The following is a 20,991-nucleotide window of genomic DNA, read 5'->3' on the forward strand; positions in this document are numbered from 1 at the left end:
ATAATTGCTTTTGTGCTTTGTGATTCTATCTTATAACGGAAGCATATACAAAGTCAAAAAGCCTACAGGATATCCCTGGAGAGCATTTACATTTTTGAACAATGAGCAGATAAATCTTTAGTATCTGCAATAGAAATAGGATGATCCCAAACTCATCCTTATATTCTGTTTACTCCACAAGATACTGCTAGTACTCAAAGACTTTCTTATTTTCCTTATTTTATGTTAATTCAATTAAGTTTTTTGGGACCTAGTGGGACTGGTTTCAATTATGAAGTAGCTAAGCTTGATGTCATTTCATCACAGCATTCCAGTGTAGAGTCTCAAGAGACATTCGTAAAACACTATACAGTAAAATTTAAACATTGCTTTATTTTTTAATACAACAGGATATAAAATTAACCTTCTGTTCGGAAGGTCATCAAGGATACTAGAGCATTCACTGAAAGCTTAAGATCCCAGACATGCTATCACTGATAACTGCTTGATCACAATAACAGCAACAAGAGATCCAACGTTAGTATCTATACAGATTGAACAACGCAAAACTGAGGATCACCACTTCAGTACAGATATCATTGTTGTGTTCAAGGCCAATTAAGAGAAAAAGCAAAAAACATGGATGTAGACCTTCCCAAGTTTATGTTCCTTCAATGGTTGAAGAAAATGTCCTGGAACACCAGCACTGAAAATAAGTTTCAAGTGTTACAGAATTCCTCATTCATAATAATGATGTGGACTATAATGTAAGCTATGATTAACAATCATAAATCAAATATATTATAAATATTTTTATTATCTGTTGTAGCTAAACAATCATATACACACACATATGGATACTATACATAATAATTTATTTAATTCTGTTAACAAATTACTTGTAACACTATGGAAAAAACAGTATCAAAAATTCCTCTCACAAGAGTCTCTGTTCTCTGACATTGCTCTCCAACATTTCAATTCTCAGTCAGTATTTCTGTATTTCAATTCATAAGAGGTTAATGAAATTTTAAGCCATTGTAAAGCACTTAAGAACAATTCAGCCAATAAACTAGATGCAGTCAATCTTTCAATGTAACATAAAGCTTGTCAGACAACAGCTGTTATGTGCTAGAAGGAGGGTTTTCCCTGGAAAAAGATTATTTTATTTGGTGATTACAGAGCCCATGCTGGCTTTCCTTATTTATATATATACATTTTACATCTATTAGTAATGCATAGCTTTGCTTTGCCTTATTGCCATCCTTTAAGCTACATTCATAGAATCATAGAATGGTTTGGGTTGGAAGGGACCTTAAAGATCATCTAGTTCCACGGGCAGGGACACCTCCCACTAGACCAGGTTGCTCAAAGCCTGGCTTTGAACACTTCCAGGGAGGCCACATCCACCAACTTCCTGGGCAACCTGTTTCAGTGTCTCACCACCCTCACAGTGAAAAATTTCTTCCTAATGTCTAATTCAAATCAATCCTCTTCCAGTTTAAAGCCATTACCTCTTGTCCCATCTTCTATTTGGCTATCCTACAAAATAAATTGTTTTCCCAACCAGTGTCTGACTGAACTAATACCTTCCAAGTGACACTTAATGACTATTCCTCAGTAGACTCAGTCTGGAAAAGTTGTTTCTGGGTGTAGTTTTAACAAAGTCTTGAGGAACGGAAGAATGAAGGTAAAGCTCTACTTTGAGTGTCACCAGGACAATCTCTGTTTCACAATGCTTCTGCCTGATGAGGGAAAATGTGGTATCTACACTACAGATTGACACACAATGCAAAACTGCTGTAGCAAGTGTAAAGGTAAAGGTAAACTAGTGTAAAGGTAGCAAAGTAAACTAGTAAATTCACATTAATCTGCCTTACCATATAATACTGTGAAAACATAATGAGCTTCTAGCTCATTTCATTCCAGCTGCATTATCCTGGTGCCATGATAGCCCTGCCCAAACTTGTACCCAGATCCAAGCCCATAAATCTACAAGGTGTTGTAGTACATCATATAGGCTCATGGCCTTGTCTTTCTGCTTTCATCCCATTGTGTTCTATGTTTCTTAGATACAGCTAAATTAATCCCAAACTTGCCATACTATTTCAGCACAGAAAAAAAACCACTTGCTTTCCTTCTTTGTAGCCTACTGGATCCTATCCCATCTGTTTTCCCATTCTTAAGGAAAAATTGGAAGAAAGGGGGCAGAGTCTAATCTATCTGGAATAAACATCTGGAAATACAGATGATAGTATCTTGAGGCTTTGCCTCTAAAGCTCTAGACCAGCATTTTCCTCATCTGTTGCTAAGTTATGAAGAATTATTAGAAAAAATAGAATAATTTTTCCTGCCTGGATGCAGACTGTTCAGCTTTTATAGGAGCAGTCAGAGAATTGCTACCACATGGAACTCACTATTTTTCTTTGCTTCTTGCTCACTGATCATTACCTGCAATAGAAAAGTATCTGCTCTTCAGACTGTTCTGGCTTAAGGGAAGGTATGGATGGGTAAAAAAGAAGTGATCTAGGCTTCCAACACCTGTCCTGCAGGTACCTGTGTAACTATCTCAACAGCTTCCTGCTGTCATTGACAAGATTACATGAAAAGCTGAGCAGAAGCCTAGAAACTGGAGAAAAGAGCTACTGTTTTACACATTATTCTGCTTTATGAAATAATAAAACAACCATTTTTAAAAGTATAAACTAATTTAGGATATTAGGATAGGATATTAGAACCACAAAAAATAAGAGACATATTTATAATAAACAGATCATTATTGAGAAATCTGACTTTAAAAAAAGAATAGATTGCAAATTTAAGGGATGAAGGAGAAGTTATCTTTGGCTCTTAGTACGTTATTTAACACAGTAACCTACATAACTGGAAAATTTATTCATAACTGCAATGCATAAAACCATGTTTATCCAAAGTAGCTTTGGAAAAAAAAACAACCCATCTACATTCTGGGTTGCAAAACTACAGCTAAAATATTGCAAAAGATAATTTATTATTGAAACTGCTATGTGTAGATTTTATTGTTTTTTCAACTTCAGTTCAAGTATCACTTATTATCTTCAGTAATGATTTTTTAATTAAATTCACAGATGGTAGTAATTTGAGTAGAGCTGCAACACTGGCAATGATAGAGAAGTACCTTGAAAGACCTGAAGAGATTAGAACTATGGGAACAGATTCACCACAGCACAATTCTGACTTTCTGCTAATGTAACTACAATTTCACTGGCATTTCTCAGACGTAGAAATGAAAGTTAGCAGTGAATCAAACTTAGAGAATGGAAGACAATAATAGAGATGCTAACAGTAAATAATAAAATTATTTAAAAACAAAAACAAACAAACATTAAGTAGAGAAGGCACAAGCTAAAAATGCCTTTAAGTAGCAGTAAAAACTTGAAAGATCCCTGCATACATTTGAAGTAAAGAAACCAGAAATGTTGTTCAGGCTGACATTTAAAACTGTGCCAGAACATTATTCCAAATTTTCAGCTCTATTTCGTTTGCACCGAACACAAGTCACATCATTTTACCCCGTTTCTTTCTCTAAAAGAAGAGATGAGAATATCTGCTGAATTATGTCTTATCAATAGACAATTTGTTGTCATGATAATTACAGGAACAAAACAGAGTTCAGAGAAGAGCATGAAACAGACCTAAATGAAACAGAGAGTAGAATTTTAACAGTGATGAACAGGCCCCCAAATGCTAGAAGAAAATGCCTGAGCTATAAGGTTACAGTCAGAACTATTAAGCTGTGAAACAATATCTCAGAAGATATGGGAAAATTGTATTTCTTTGTCATAGCTAAACTAGACTGCCTGACATACTAGACAGACTACTAATGGGAACAATGCTTAATTAACACATATTATTGGTAATGATAAAACAAAACTACCTCATATATTTTTTATAATGGTAGTGTTAAATGAATACATACATACCTGTCCTGAGAAAATCAATGTATATTGCAAGAAACCTGTATCATACACGTTGGATGATTTATTCTGTGTGCTTTGGTTTAGATATTAATCTTAAATGCTCCAGTACATAAAACTTTTTGGGTGCACAGTTCAGTGGGGTGATACAAAATGCCTCAACCTGATAAAGTAACTGAGGGGAAGATCTTTCCTATGAACAGCTCCAACATTAAACATTAAGTCTTTGCCCACTGATTCTACAGGGAGCTCCAACACCTCTTCAGACCAATTCAGTAATCCTCTCTCTATATTGTGTGCAAGGTTACATTTGAACCAACCTAAAGAAATTGCATCAGTCTGGATGGGTCCCTTTTGGAAAGATTCAGAACACAGCACCTTTTTCTGAGGTTAGATCCCTGAATAAGGAGGAGAAACTCATTTTGTTCTTAATGGTCCCATGGTTAGATTACTTGACCGGTTTAAGTCCAACTCCTAAAATACAGTAAGTGTCTGAATTATTGAACAGCCATTATTTCTTAAAGAAATTATTGCACTGATGATGCTGAACCTACAAAGTACCATTTGCTCCCATCAAGCTCATCTTACATCATTTTAAACAATGCTGTTATTAATTTGCTCTCAGTGAACTCAACAGTGGTGTTCATCTTCCACAAGTTAAAACACAAAGGCTTCTTTATGCATCATATATACCCATGTATATATTGATATAAGCACACTTTTGAGACTAACTTTTTTTGACTGTTTAATTTTTTTCATACAGAAGTAACACTTCAGGTAGCAATTTACTGCTAGATAACAACACCATAGAAGTATTATGTTAGCATAATTTTAAGGTACTAATATAAAGATCTATGTCATCCTCTCCTATAATCTTCATATTCTCACCAATGGTACCAAAGAACATTGATAAAATAAAACCCCAAAAGAATGCATGAAAAAAATCTGGAGATTCAATGTACAAAGAATAGGGCTACAACGTTATTCCTTTATTAGATTCCCTCACATTATGCATGTATTAAAAAAAAAAAAAATACTTCCCACCACTCATAAACTAATTCCACACTTCTCTATTTCTCACCCTCAAATTAATGAAGTAATGAGATAAGAATAGCACTTCAAAATGCTCTGAACACATTAAAAATGAGAAGAGGTAAGGTGGGGAATGGAGTAGAAGAAACCTTTGCCATCACTTAGAAAGAACGCTCTACCAAAAGAAAAATAATCATAAGTGACTTGCTATATTTCTGTCTGTTAATTCTTAAAATGGAAACCACCAGAACAGGTCACAGTATCTCTACTATTTATTTGGAAGGGTGTAAATTATTTGAAAAACGTATGTTTCTTCTTAAGAGATTACTTACTCTAAAAAACTGGTGATGTAATCCCGACTGCAGGCTGACCAAGAGAAAGGGTTGGTGTTTGCTGTAATATGAGCTGCCATTAGCTTTGCTGCTTCATGACCTTTGGTCCCACAGGAATTTCCAATTCCATCATGGTTCATTCCAAAACTGCCCAAAAAAGGAGGAGAGAAACAGCCCATTACTATTCTACAGCATCAAACATTTCTTAAAATGTAATGTCACTTTTACAGTAATCATGTTAGACCTAAAAGAACACACATAGTACAGGAGGACTTTAAGTGGAGAATCAGGATCAGTCATGTTCTGTTGAGTTTATTCAGGTCTCAAAATACTGGAAAACTACAGAACTTTCTTCTCTCCCAAATACTTCTGAAAGCATTTAACTTTTTTTTTTCCCCAAAAAAAGCTTAAAAAGAAAATAAAACAATATTCTTGCAACATAGAGCACTCAATCCTAATTTGGTACTGTAATGGATATGGAATATCCATTGTGGAATCGACACCTGGATTAGTTAAAAAGAACAAACAGAGAATAGATGATGTTGCTGTAACAGTACAGACACCTAGCAGCCAACGATAATTCAAACAAATGTGGGTTTTGCGATTCCCAAGGCCATGCTGTATGCACACTCCCTCTCTGCATCCACTCATGGAGTGACTTGGAGCTTTTCCTTTACAGCTCTGTTTTCTCATGGTATGTCATAATGAAAACAACATCAGCAGAAAATACAGTAAGAATCCCCTTGGAGGCACTTGGCAGGCAAAAAATTAACTATCAACAAAGATTATATGACTCTGGAAAAATTAATAGGGCAAAAGAATCCTTGTGTCTCATAAATCCTGAGCTACTTAAATACACTCTTGGACCTATAGAATGTCAACATAACCATCAAATTTGAACTTGAAGTAAATTAACAAAGCATCTATTTGAAAATATTTTCATCACAGACTGTCTTTGTTTAATTACTGTTATTCCTGATGAATGAACATGTATTTGACTGGCCTGGCATAAATAAAGCTCCTACAAGAACAAGGAAGAGCTAATCACTCCTTCCAAATCCCATTAATTGCATGGATATATGAAAAGGAGCATCAGTGAATGATGCATATTTCCTACAGGCTGGGGAAGGACTTCAATAAAGTATCACTTCCTTGCCTATGGGATGTGAACCTATGGAATACCTAATCTGTAGCAGCGCCTGCAAGTACTCTAGTTCAGTGTATAAGAGCTCATAAATTTCAAAAGCCATGTGCTATAGTATACATGGGAAAGGTCTGACTGACACCTGAGATTATTATATCATCAAATGAAGATTACTCCTTCCATATTAAAAATACAGTTTTAAAAATAAATTGTCTGAGCTTGTATGTATTATAATGAAACTTCCAGAACTATGTTTATTATTCTGATCAGTCTTTGACATCAATATATTTTTAGGGAGGGAAGAACCTAGATGCCCAACACAACAAACTGAATCACAATTTTACAATTTAGAATGTACTTTATTGACCTAGCTCTGAACTATCACCACTTCCTAGAATTCCAAGTAGAAACATCCCCTTTTGAATTGTCGCTGTACAATTTCTTAAAATAATTTCATTTTCATAAAAAATTCATTTTTAATAATCTCTATGAGTGATTCCTTTACAAAAATGGGCATTTGGGTAAGTGAGAAAGTTTAACCGAATCATGCTGACTATATCTGATATCCAGCTTATCCCTAGATAGTGTATTCCATTTGTCAAAGATGTAACAGACTTAACCTGTCTGGGAAATTAAACACTGGGGCCCGGGGGGACTTGGGAGGGGGAGGAAAGAACAAACTTTGTATTTTAATAACTTGATTTCTTCTCTCAGCTCTCCTTGTGAAAAAGAATATGTTGCTGATGGTGGCAGCGACATGCCTGACATAAAGCATGTCTGTGAATGGAAGCTGTGATTCCTGATGCATACAGGAACTCAATGCCTTTTTATAGTATTCTCATGTTTTATAAATATTAATTTACCTAAATCACCTACTCTTTTCCAAGGAGGCTCTTCTACTTGCCTCTGCTTCTGAATTTAGGAGGAAACTGATCATTAGGTGCAGGTAATTTTTTCTGATGCTTGGAAAAAAAGAGATTTGCAATTACTGTCATCTATTTCCAAAGATGGCAGTGGTAGCAAGCCATTACAGCCCAGTAATTTACACTTCTATAGCCAGGATTGCAGAAGAAAACAAATTTCGGTCCAAAGTACCAGTTTTATTTCCATCAGAACATGTTGGTTATATTTGGTCATGATTACATTAGAGCTACGTCTTCTACAAAAGCATCTTTGCAATTTGATTGGACTGGGAAGACAGGGAAGAAGGGATGGAATACAGAATACTCTTCATGGAGCCATTGTTATAATTTACTTAACTTTTTTCAAACTAAGCTGATGCAAACTGTATTTCTCTTATTGTCCTCAAGAGCCTGTCTAAAACTAGCAGTATAATTCTGTCTTTAAAAGAACAGCCGGATGAGTGAGGAAAGAGTAAAAAGTCACCCCTGGTGACAAAGGATTTTTTCTAGGAAGTTACCTTTCCACCTACCCATCAGCTCTTTTTTTTCCTAGCATTATGGTGCCTCTTTTCCAAAAAGAGCACCTACATTACATGTAAGAACTGTGCAAAGCAGAAACACTTAGAAATAAAACTACACTTGAAACTCCTGCAGTTTCTCTATGGTTTGTATACTTCTTAAAAATAAAAAGGCAGCACATCTGACTACTGCTCTTTGCCTGTTTCTTTTACTAACATCTGTAATTTTTTCCTTGGCAATCTGTTTATCCTTGTATCTGAACAGATTATCTGAGAGAATTATTTGTAATGTACATCCAACTCCAGATCTGGCCTCAGAAATCACAGAAGAGATAAACAGCCTGAGCTGTACTGAACAAAACAGCAATAGATAACCAGGGACCCTGAAGTACAAGCAGAGGGAAGGATGGAAATGTAAACTTCTCATCTACTCTTCCTTTATCTTGCTATGGAACAATACTGCACATACCTAGAATTTCATCTAAATGAGGTTACTGATCTGTTGGGTGGTTCTAAACTACAGTGGTTATAATTGCCAAAACACTTACTGCTGATCCATCTGAAATGACAGCAGTTATTTTTGTGAGACAGCCAGGATGCTTCTGTTCTGATTTATTATTCAAATAGTTAAGATTCAGAGTAGACAGATCTGAACCAATATGAAAACTTCTCAGGACTATTCACTGAGGCTCATATTGTATAGCCTTTACTTTTACATCGCTAAAGTTATCCAAAATGTGCTACTCAGGTGAACTGCTTTTCTTCATTAACAATCAATTATCTCTGCTGTACTCTGCATTTCTGTAGTACTAATGATCTGCACACCAAACCATTTCCTATCTTTCTTAGGGTTTGGAGTAGAGAACTCTGTCTTTCTCTTTTTCTGTACACAACAGACTATGTTCATTTTTTTTAGTCACAGATTCATAAGTTACAGGAATCTGACCTAATTCTTTTAAAGCAGTGCCTCTTGCTTTTCTCTGCCACTTAATCAACAGTGCAAGGATGAAGCATACCAGACCAAGAAACTTGAGTCAGGTGAGGCAACAAAGTTACAGCAACCAAGCACTTGTCCATCTGAGGCTGATCTACAGCTGTGTAACTCCGTCTAACTCTTTCTTCAGGAAAAGTAAAGCTTGCTACCTAAGAGAGAAAATAAACTTTAGCCTTAAGCTTTATTCTACTAGTAATTTGCACTAGGAGATATAAATAACACAAAGAGTCAAATGGGTCATTTTCAAGCTAAGTATCTTGATCAACAAGGACAAGAAATTACTTCATAAAGTCTAGCACAGGGCCACTAAGATGATTAAGGGACTGGAGCACCTGCCCTATGAAGAAATGGCAGCTGGGTCTGTTTAGCCTGGAGAAAAAGAGGCAGAGGGGGGATCCCATCAGTATTTATAAATATCTAGAGGTCAGGTGTCAGGAGAATGGGGTCAGACTCTTCTCAGTGTTGTCCAGTGACAGAGCAAGTGGTAATGACCACAAACTGGAAAACAGGAGATTTAACCTCAATATGAAAAAATACTTCTTTACTCAGAGGTTGACAGAGCACTGGAACAGGCTGCCCAGGGAGGCTGTGGAGTCTCCATCCTTGGAGAGGTTCAAAACCTGCCTGAACGTGTTCCTATGGGATCTGCTCCAGGGGATCCTGCTCTACCATGGGGGTGGACTAGATGATCTTCAGAGGTCCCTTCCATCCCCTACCCTATTCTGGGATTCTGTGACCAAGGTACAATGCTACAACCTCCTCCAGTGCCTCAGCATGTTGGATAGATGCATTGCTCTCAAAACATTTATGGAGAATGAAGCAAAGGTCACAGAAGGGTCATAAAGTGCACCAGTGAATAATACTTTTAAAATGTTAACAGTAAATCTCTACTACCATGACAAGATGGTAGGCATGCCTGAACAACTATTCTTGTATTAGATGTAAAATCTCAAGCGTGAACTATAACTTGCCCATAAAAATGCCCATTTAGTTTATTAGATACCAACTTTTTCATAAACTTTGCATTCATTTTTGTAGCCTGTTGTACTTATTATTATTTAAAAGGTGTCTTTTAAATCTATGTATGTATTTCATATAGCTTAGAATTTTTATTTACAGCCTACATTGAAAAATAAGAAAACTTTCAGCTTCCCTATATCTGTAAATGTTACCAGAGCTTTAAAAACCCTTTTCTTAGTGACACTAGAACATGTATAAAGAAGGAGTAAAGGGAAAACTAGCATATTTCACCATTATGTTGTTCAACATAAAGTGCATGAATGTGAACATAATTACTATTAAATAATACAGTTTCACAGTATTTGGAGATCATCACTTTTTCTCTACCTTTTAAAACATATTCCCTATACCATGTCATAAGAAAATTCCTTTTTCTATGTAACCGTCCATATATTTCTAGTCAATGTTATAAAAGCATTAGTTATGTCTTCAAAATAGCATCCATACTGCTTCACATCCTTAAATGTCATTATAAATGAAAGAAAAAATAAAGTATGGTCTTGAAAAATAATTTTATTTTAATTTAGGATCACAAACATTGATAGCATTTATTGAAACGATTGTTCCCCTCAAGGTAGGAATCAGGGTTAATTAGTTATGTCACTTTCTATTTCCATATATGAATGTGGATTTTAACCATAACTGCTGATTTCCTGCATTTGGAGATCATTACATACGGCTTGGAGCACCTCTACTCCTTCATTCTGAAGTAACGTAGAATTTAAGATTTTGATGTTGGTGAAAATTATTACTTCCCTGAAAACCTGGGAAACAAACTATCTGAATAATGGTAGCTTTATAGAAAGCATACCTGCCATGAAATGAAACAATCTTAACGCACTTTTATTATCACATTCTCTATATTTACTTATTAAGTGTCATTCTTCTGTAAGTTACAACTGATGATCAAACACCCCTTCAAATTCAATTTGTATATATTAGTATAATTTAGTACTAATATATGAAGCTCTTAAAAGCACAGCAAATTCCTGTTCACTAAAAAAAAAATGAAGCTTATTCAGAAAACTGCCTGTATTGTAAATTCTGAATTTCAAATAATATTTCACAGATATTTATACACAAGTCTTTTTCATATTGTAAATACAAACAATTCTGGCACAGAAACCAGAATTGTTTTTCTAGCCTTATGTTTATGACAATTCATTTTATATGCACAAAATATCTTTAAAACTTAAGTCCCAATGAAGACTTCTTCTATAGAAGTTGCATGCTTTTATACCTATAATATTACAAAGGCAGTCATAAAACAATGCTTCTTTTTAAAAAACAAAAGGTAGCAGAAGGGTGCAAAGGTGTTGAGAGAGCGAGAATATTATTATGTATGATCTTATGTGGTTTGTCCCATCAAAAAATGGACATGTTTGGCTTTTATTAATTAAAAAAGATTACTTAAACTGTCTCTAAAAATTTAAGGTAGCCATCTCAGTCAATCCTAGGCACCCAGAAGGATCCCAGGCAACCATCAAAGACAAGCTCTAATTTATTCTGGCCATTGTGGAGGTGGACGTGTTCATACACTGTAGATCTGAGATGCTATATGAACCCTGCTGTAGTTGAAGATAGAAGACATCACCACCATCATCATCATCATAAATAAAACAATGCTGACAAACATCAAATGGAGATCTCTTCATGCAAGAGCTGACAGGAGGTGCTGCTGGTACATTTCATCTTAGTTGTGCTTCAACTATTTTTGAAAGCTATTTTGAAGTTTGGTTTGTGTCTCTATTACCTCAGATTGGAGTATTTTCATTCTATCTGTACAAAGATATACATTCCTTGAGAGGCATTTCTTCCAGAGAACATCTGACTCAGACTTTGGTTGTATAATGCAGCTGAGGCTTGACTGATCAAACGTGAAGCTCACTGCTAATGAGCGAGGAAAAGACAGTAAGCTTCAGAAAGCACCTCTAGGATATTCTAGATTAGAAATTTCTACTCCAGCACTGAAGACCAACTTTCTCATATGGTAGGAGGGCTATTTATGCTATTTTTCTACTTTATAGACATACTAGAAAAGACTTTTTAAAAACTGCTAGACTTGCAGGCACATTTTATCTGTATGAACTAATTCAGAAGTAAACACGTTTGCAAATACTGTTCATCCTGAAGCAAATTTACCTGGTTAGGCTATATATTATTTTATTACTTCTTACATGTTTTTAATCAAGATATGGCTGAAAAACTCCTCCAAAGTTTATTTTTTTACATATTCTATAAGTCAAGACTATTCTGTTTTTTCAGAAATCACTTGAGCCACCAGCCTTTGTTCCCTGCTCCTGTACAGCCCTCAACAGCTGATCTGTCATTAGTAAATCCTTTTCTTACTTTTTCTCAGTTTTATGAGCAGCTCTCTGTTCTAAGACTAGTCCACTATCATCATGCTTTGGCATTGCCTTTCTTTGCACACACACCTCCCCGCCCCAGCTTTAATTTCATTTGTTCCCCTTGCTTTTGTTATTTAGTTTCCAGATCTCAGCTAACTCCATAGGACTGCAGCAATGATGGACACAATGCCTTTCTTTTAGGGATATACCCTTTCCAATGGAACTGGAATTCCTTATCAGTTCAACCAAGCATCCTGTATTACATGCATGCAGCAAGCTAGGTATTTTATCAAGTATCCAAATTAAAAATCACGGAATGGAAAGCCATTTAGTTCAGCCAGTAGGGAAACAGAAAATAGGACTGGTTCTTACAACTTATCTGACTTAACTTGCAACTTACAACTTAACTTACAACAAATCTTACAACTTGTCTGAGCATAAGAGCATGTTTAAGCCTGCAAATTGTTCCTTTATTCAATAAGAATAAAACCCCAAACCCCCATTGACAATGCAGGGGATACATACACCATTCTCACTCCTGCCACGCGAAATCATGGCTCTGATTTTTGCTTACCAGAAATCTTAAGTGTTTCCTCAGTGTGAAATATATAATGGTAGGAAAGAAAGCATTCTGTAAGTCGAGTGTCATAAATCAGATTTCTAGAGACAATGTTCTGAAGGCTAAAGGGCATACTCTGAATTTTCTCTGATTCATGGAACTATTAAGAGTAATACAAGGCTGTTCTCAGAACTATGCATAGGGAGAAACAACTATAAAACTACTTGTCCAACACCATTCTTTATGCCCTCAACAAAGAAACACAGAAAACAGCTCTTTGAAACTATGTCCTGATGCTTAAAATGTATGAAGTTATACTATAACTGCTCTGTTTAATATATTTCATGCTTAAGTAAAAGATGACTAAAAGTGTATGAATATTGACAACAGAATCAATACTTTAATTAAAATAGTTTAAATTATATTTAAGACAAAATTACAAAAAGTAAAAAGAGCACCTTTTAACAGCTTCTGTATCATAAAGAAAAGGGGAGGGGGGGGGAGAGTTCAAATCCAAATATTTAAAAATACGAAACAGAGTTAGAAGGTTGTGAGCCAAATCTCAAAAGCACAGATTTAACTGGAATATGAAATCAAAGGGTAAACAATGAGTCTTCAGTCCTAAATTTAAAGCCCTTGGTAATACATACTAAATAAAATGCACTGCCACTCATGAACATACACAGAAACATGGAGCACCAGAATGCAGATAGTACAGCCAGGCAGGGGTAAAAAAAAAAAATCTATTATTAGACTAATATTTAAAAGGTGATACATTAAAACATATTCTTTTTTAAACTCACTCACTTGTGACCAATCTCATGTGCAATGGTAAAAGCTGAACCTAGGCCAATGTCTTCATTAATGCTGCAGCTCCTTTCAGGCTCACACATTCCAGCCACAGAGGCCAAGCCTAAATAAACAGAAGGAGACACAAAGGGTCATGCCAAGGTGTTTCAGTCTTAAAAGCCCTAGTTATAAATGCCTGGATTCTTTTTAATAACCTGTATGCACAGAAGGAGCAGTTGGCAAAAGGTTAACTTTCTAGTCATTTGCAAAATCACTGGGGGGAATTTCACTTTGCCGGCTAGACATTAATATTTTTTGAACTGCAGTCAGTGCTGGAAAATGTCTAGACTAGGGGTTAGATTTATAAATTTCACTTCTGGTAACTTGGGACCACCTAGTAACTTGAGCCAGGAGAGGGAATTCAAGAAAGCATTTCTATTTTAACATTCTTGAGTCCGAAGAAAGCAAAATGTATCCACATTATTTTTCTAAAGAAATCTGTTTAAGTTTAGTGGGTTCATAAAAACATACAAGCAACTTTTTTAGCTATGAAAAGCCTCACATAGTACATTAAAAAAATTAAAAAAACAAAACTGAATGCATCAATGAAGAGAAGAGACATGTTAATAGCAAGCATTCATTTAACCATGGAAGTATTTTCCATTTATCACCCATCATCTTCTGGAGTTAAAACCTTCTTGTATTACAAGCGCTTCTAAAAACGTTCTTTAGAGAGTAAAAGCCACTGGCATTTACACAATATGGCTCTTCTGTAGCTTACACATCCTCTAGCAACAGATTATCACACAACGTACTACAGTTATACTTTAGTGCCACTAGAGCAAGCTCTTAACTTCAGATTCATTAAATGTATTCCACCCTAGAATTTCTTATCTGAAAGAAGCAGTAACCTTTTCTTTAAGGAACTTACCTGCTCAGTGAACTACTCTATCACAAAAAAGTGTAATTTTGGATGAGGGATGGGGAAAATGGGGCAGGGAATTGGGAAAAGAGAAACCATACTCTTTACATGGGCAGGCACTTAGAATTATTCTGTTTGGAGTAACAGTAACAACTAGTAAGATGAGAAGTGCTTCCTGGCTGCGTCCATGTCATCAAGTCACTTGGAGCTGCAGGAGCGGGTCGGCAGCGCTGATATTGAGGCTCCTCACAGAACTTTGCATGTGGGTTGGACACTCTACTTCGGGCTGGCTTAATCCTGTAGGCTGAATATATTAACTACCCATGTGATTCACAGCTTTCTGAAGGGCAAAAATAATATAGGATATCATGGTAATACAGCCTATGTAGTGATTTAGACCTTAACATCTCCCATTGGCACACATGGAGCATCTGGGGCGTATGTGTTCTGAGGTAAGTTTTCTCTAAAACAAATCTAGTTTTCACACACCAGAACTGCTCTGATAAACAAACAGACATGGACAAAAGGTGACAATGTGTGTCTGTAGAATTTATGTCAAAGCAGTACTAATACTATAAACAAATAACTGCTGTAAACACACTCACTGAGGACAGGATAAAACATCTGAAGAAAAAAAAACTATCCATGGAGAATAATCTGTATCTTTTTTGAAGTGTACCTGCAGAATCTGTAGAAAATACAGTAATTACAGTTCATCTATGCTATTCTAATTGAGTAGGACATTCTGAAGACAACATGGAAATACTTCTATACCAACTGTCATGTTTCCCTGCAAAGTCCACCACATTTGAGCAATTAAGGTAACTCTATCTTCATTTACATCTTGTAACTGAGCAATTACTTCAGTGACTTACAGGACCAGATTAACGTAATTCCATACCACACTTGCAGAAAGTGGCAGAGAACAAGTCAAGAACTCAGTTTGTGGCTCACATTTTAAAAAGGGGTTGTCCTTCACAGGAGCCAGTGATGTGCTATCTTTTTCTGAGAAGTTCCATGAAAGATTCCCTGTTTTAGGAGGGCAATGTGTATGCCCCATTAAATCTTTTAGTTCTGTTTCTTCCTAGAATAGCAATGATTGAGGTTTCTTTTGATCTTTTGAGACCTTTCTGAGACTTTAATTCACAGACTTCTTAAATATATGCTTAACTTTAGTTACTGGAGGTCAGTGGGACTTAAGCATATTAAATGTCTTGCAAAAAAAGGCCACAGGGCCTTGTCTCTTCTCCAATTCAATGCCTATAATGCAAATAAATTGTCATGGTTGTGTTGCCAAGGGTCCTATAACACTGAGTTGGAACTGATACCATATGTGATTTTTATTAAAAAAAAGAAGCCTTTTGTTTAACAAAACATTTGCCAAAGTCTATCCTCTGTTAAGTTGGATTCAAGTGAAGCAGATTTTGCCTTTATGCCAAAGTCTGATACAGTAAGAACTAGTTCACTAATGGTCTGTGTTAAAAATATCAAGTGAAAATATCAAATAGTTCATGCATGAATACACTCTTTCAAACTTTCTTATTTTAACACTTGCAAAGACAGTCTATGACATTGATATTGACAGTCTCTTCAGTATTGTCTCCTTCACACACAGGTCAAAGAAAACTAGTTACACTTAGAAATTCATCTGCATCATTTACCTTTTAGTAAAACATGCTGTGGATATTGTTCATATAGCAGGCAAAATTCTGGTACCTATCCCCATGTAAACTACATCCCTGTGCCAAAAGCATTGTGTTGACTTGAGGAGGACTTTCAGAAAAAACAATGTTGAGTTAAGGCTATCAAAGCATGCAGCAATACAGGGAAAGACTAAGGGAAAATTAGCTATGATTCAAAAAAATATTAATAATCCAAACTAGCCACATTAAAATTGCATCTTTAATTACTTCTGAGAAAGAGGCTTATGAAAGGATGTAGATTTAAAAAAAAAGATTCCATGAGTCTTTGAACCACAGTTCTTTCCTACACTAAAGCCCCTTTAATGTAAAAAGCTACACTACAGTAAATAAATAACTTTTGATGATAAATTTAGGTGTGGAGAGAACAACAGCTCTTCAATCTCCACCTAAGGTTGCTATGTGTACCTCTCCACTGTCAAAGCATTGTTTTAAGGAGTTTGAATGTTAGTGTGATTTGTACCACTGTGGCATTTTTCTCTAAGTCTGTAAAGGAAGAATCTGAAGCTGTCCTCCCTGTGTACAATAGAGCAACAGTATAAACCTCAAAGCCTGTTTCTTTTGTAAGGTCTTTTATTATTGTTTGTTTTTTCACTTTCCTTGAGGTCTTTTACTTGTTAGATCATGGAGATAGGTTAAATGAAAATAAGCAGTAAGTTCTCTTCTGAAAGAAATAAGTTTAAGTCATCTGATAGGTTTTATCAGAACTACAGCTGCCAGAAAAGAAATGCACAACAGCAGCTTACTTCATTTAAACTTCCAGCAATGTATCAAAGCCGAAGAAACCTAGATTACCTTTTCTTGTTCATGGTTATAAAACTGCAGAATTTTGAAAGCATAAATTTAAAAAGGTCTTATCAGCCAATAAATCAAGAGCTGAGTATAAAGCAAGGACATGGCAAATACAAGCTGAAATTTCTCTTTATAATCTTACCTAGTGTTCCACATGGCTTGTTTTTGTAAGTGCAGATATCATATCTGTTAAGGAGAAAAAAAAGTAAATGAAATATGTCAGATGATCAAATTTGTAAAATATTTTGTATATTTATCACATATCTGTATCATAGTTCAAGTTGTCAGACCGCAATCAGCTTAATTATGTGCAGCCAGCTGGTGTCAGGATTTTCTAGACTCTGGTGTAAAGCGCAAGCGGCCGCGCAGCCACCGCCGCTGGCCTCGGGCCAGGGGGACACCTGCCAGCAAGAAAGAAATGGTTAACGTGGGTCTCCCTAAGCACTGGCCCCATAAAGCAGTCCACCTTGCTGTTGCGCAGTCACAGCAGCATGTCTATCTACAGACTGCTACTGATTCGTGACACTTAACTTGTACTTTTTGAACATAATTGGAATCCTCTTACATTCTCATACTTATCAACTAAACAACACTAATTTTAATGCCTACTATTCAAACTTTCATTCTAACTAAAACCCACAATGCTCAATTATTACACCAACACCTAAAAATCTTATGGACTGCTGTTGTAGTTCCCTTCTCATTATCTTCCAATGATTCTGTGCCTTATGAGTATGCTACAACCAACTAAAATGAAAAAACATTTTTGCAAAAAGCTAAATAATGCCTTCAAAGGAGAATTTTCATCACTATAGATACAATCCTTCAAATACAGAAGCTCAGTGAGGTTTTGTGTAATTAACACATAAGTATCTGGAGCTGAAAATGGAATGAAAAAGCTTTTCTGTAGCACCATTACAAATAATAGCAGTGGTCATGCAGCAGTTAAGACACTAATTACACCTTCATATTTTGAATATGCAATCCTATAATATGGCTAGTGATGCAAGACCACCCCTACAAATGCCTTTGATATTCAAGGATTTATATTCATTTCCTTGCAGCATGTTCAGAGGATTTTCTGTTCTTCTGAATGGTGAGTGAAAATGGTGACAGTGAAAACAAAGATTAAAAGACAACATCTCTATGCTCTATTCTTTAGTTCCTAGTTTTAGGCCAACAGAAATTTCCATTAAAAATAACCTAAGGACTATTATACAACAGGACCCCAATCACAAGATACAAACCTTTCAGTGCTAAAAGAGTTAAGGTCTGTCTGTCAACCAAATCCACGGACAGAATAACAAAGCTTAAGCTTTGGAAAAAATCCAGTACACTCTGCATGTAGACTGCTGTGACCACATGGAATTCCTATGAATTTTAGAGGTACTGAGTGTGGAGCAGTTAGTGGGATTAAGCTCTAATTTTGAACCCAAATGTTCATATGCACTGATCTCATCAAGGTGGTTCAAACTCTGCCATCCTGTATGTACATAAAGCTCTCACTGCTTTCCCATTTGTTGTTTGAAGCAGGAGAGGTAATTAAATCGGCATTCTTATCTAAAATGGGTTGGAATTAATCAGTTTTTGTATGTCACAAAGCTTTAAGATTACATAGTTACAGATAGAAAAAAATATTTTTACTGCATATTTACTGCCTTTTACACATCTAAGGAAGCAAACTTCTTATTTCTGCATTTAGGACAGAGCCTGAACCTAATCCTACTGAAGTTCATGCAAAATTATTCCTCAAAGAGAGCAGATATGACTTAGGCTTATTTAGTAAGAAAACTCAAACTTACTCTAATTCTTTAAAGTGTAGTTTAGAATTCAACACAAGGAAGTCTACACAATACACAGGATGTAGTAGACTTCTAGTGTTTTTTTACTATGCCATGTTAGTAGGAAATAAAAAACTAAGGGCATACATGCTTAGACAAAAGGGATGATTAAGAAGAAAGCCAGGTCAATTACACTCAAGTAAAATGAGCTTGTAATTTGCCCTTCTGGCCTAAATCTGCTTCCTGTCATACAGGTATGATTCTGATATTACTCCTCACCTTCAGTTCAGTTTCCCAGGAAACTGTGATAGGACAAAATGCTATTAATTAAAGTCCCTTGTTCCTGTTACATTTTCAAAAAACAAAGACCATAGTGTCTTTCTGTTCATGCTGGATAGCAAGTATTCTTCATTGTGCATAGGCTAACATTTGAAAGAAAACATGATAATGAAACTTAAACTAGATAATAAAACTAAAGAATACCTAATTTTATTTTCCAATAAACTAAATTATTTTTGCAATAACATTGCCAGATATTAACTAATTATGGCTTCGTTAACAATTCAGATTTTATGGGTAATAATTAATTTCCTATACGAAGCATTCAACACTTCTATGACTCAGATGAATGAAAAAACTTAAGTTTTCTGTGCCCATACTTTGCCCACATCACCTTCCATTTTTTTCACTTGTTTTCCTTTCATATGGGTGGTTTCTACTCAATATTTGTTTGAAAGCTCTTAACATTTTTATGTACCCAACTGCTAGACTGATCATTTGCTTTTGTACACTACAACCAAATCAGCCTGGTTTGTCTTTTTTGGTTTTTACACTATTTCACCTAACTTTATTTTGAATTTCCAAGGAATACATTTAACCCACAGATACAGCGCTCAAAAATGCTCAAGACCATAGCGTCAATTCTTGCCATATAGGAGCTTTCAGCCAAGAAATGCCTGAAATGACAAATCATCCAAATTACCCATGAGATTGGGAGGCCATCCAGAGGGACCTTGACAGGCTGGAGAGGTGGGCCAGTGCCAACCTCATGAAGTTCAACAAGGCCAAGTGCAAGGTCCTGCACCTGGGTCAGCGCAATCCCAGGCAAAATGCAGTCTGGGGGAAGAATGGCTGGAGAGCAGTCCTGAAGAGAAGGACTTGGCGGGGGGGGGAGTAGATGAGAGGCTCAACATGAGCCGCCAGTGTGTGCTGGAGCCCAGAGAGCCAAACACATCCTGGGCTGCATCAAAAGAAGTGTGGCCAGCAGGGCCAGGGAGGTGATTCTGCCCCTCTGCTCTGCTCTGGTCAGACCCCATCTGGAGTGCTGTGTACAGTTCTGGTGCCCTCAGCACAGGAAAGACATGGAGCTACTGGGGAAGGTCCAGAGAAGGGCCACAAAGATGATCAGAGGGCTGGGGCACCTCTGCTGTGAAGACAGGCTGAGAGAGTTGGGGCTGCTCAGCCTGGAGAAGGTGCTGTGAAGACAGGCTGAGAGAGTTGGGGCTGCTCAGCCTGGAGAAGGTTCCAGGGAGATCTTACAGTGACCTTCCAGTATCTGCAGGTGCTACAGGAAAGCTGGGCACACCTGCAGGGCTGCTGAAGAGCTGTATCAGACAGGTGGAAAACACATTATCGATATGCAGCTGTTACTGACAACTCTGACTGACACATCAGTCAGAAGGAAACTGCAGATAGAGTGTTACGAGTTCAACACAACGGTCAGGAACTGGAGTGTCAGTAGCCTCTTGTCATGCCACAAATCAAACAGGAAATGTTAGTGTGCCCTCCAAGTGCACTTAAAAAGGAAAAACATCTAATCTTTTTTTGGCAGGATAAGAGCATGGCTCAGCCTAAACTTACAGCTATACCACTGAATTAAAAAGTGAAAGGAATCACACCCCTGGACACTGAAATTCTGTTACCTGTATTATGAAACTGTTGCTTTTTTAACAATTTGATGGACTTTTTTAAAAGCTCCTTGCACAGATTTGGCCCACAGCAAAGCTTAATCTTAAGAATTACCAGAAGAAGTTCAGAAGGTGGCTACACACATTTGAACAGGAAAAACATATGAAGCTCCTCTGTTTTGAAGAAACCAGCTTATTAGTGTGGATGCAAGACCTTCTGTGTCAGAGGCCTTCAATGGCAGAAAAAAGTCACTGGCATATTTATTGAATTTATTGATGTAAATGTAAGCTTTGGACTATCTCTTGAGGAACCATT

The 20,991-nt window shown here is 36.4% G+C and overlaps 1 protein-coding gene across 1 annotated transcript in view; it reads right to left on the reverse strand.

Annotated features, from left to right (window-relative positions):
* ADAMTS6 (ADAM metallopeptidase with thrombospondin type 1 motif 6) overlaps nucleotides 1-20,991 on the reverse strand; it is a 139,909-nt gene that overhangs the window by 66,975 nt on the left and 51,943 nt on the right. The window contains exons 8-10 of the mRNA XM_051642626.1: nucleotides 17,130-17,173; nucleotides 13,592-13,697; nucleotides 5,300-5,446 (exon numbers count right to left, since the gene is read on the reverse strand). Coding sequence (XP_051498586.1) covers nucleotides 5,300-5,446; nucleotides 13,592-13,697; nucleotides 17,130-17,173 — 297 coding nt within the window. The remainder of the gene's footprint in view (nucleotides 1-5,299; nucleotides 5,447-13,591; nucleotides 13,698-17,129; nucleotides 17,174-20,991) is intronic.

The sequence above is a fragment of the Apus apus genome, chromosome Z, assembly GCF_020740795.1.
Source record: "Apus apus isolate bApuApu2 chromosome Z, bApuApu2.pri.cur, whole genome shotgun sequence".
Taxonomy (NCBI): domain Eukaryota; kingdom Metazoa; phylum Chordata; class Aves; order Apodiformes; family Apodidae; genus Apus; species Apus apus.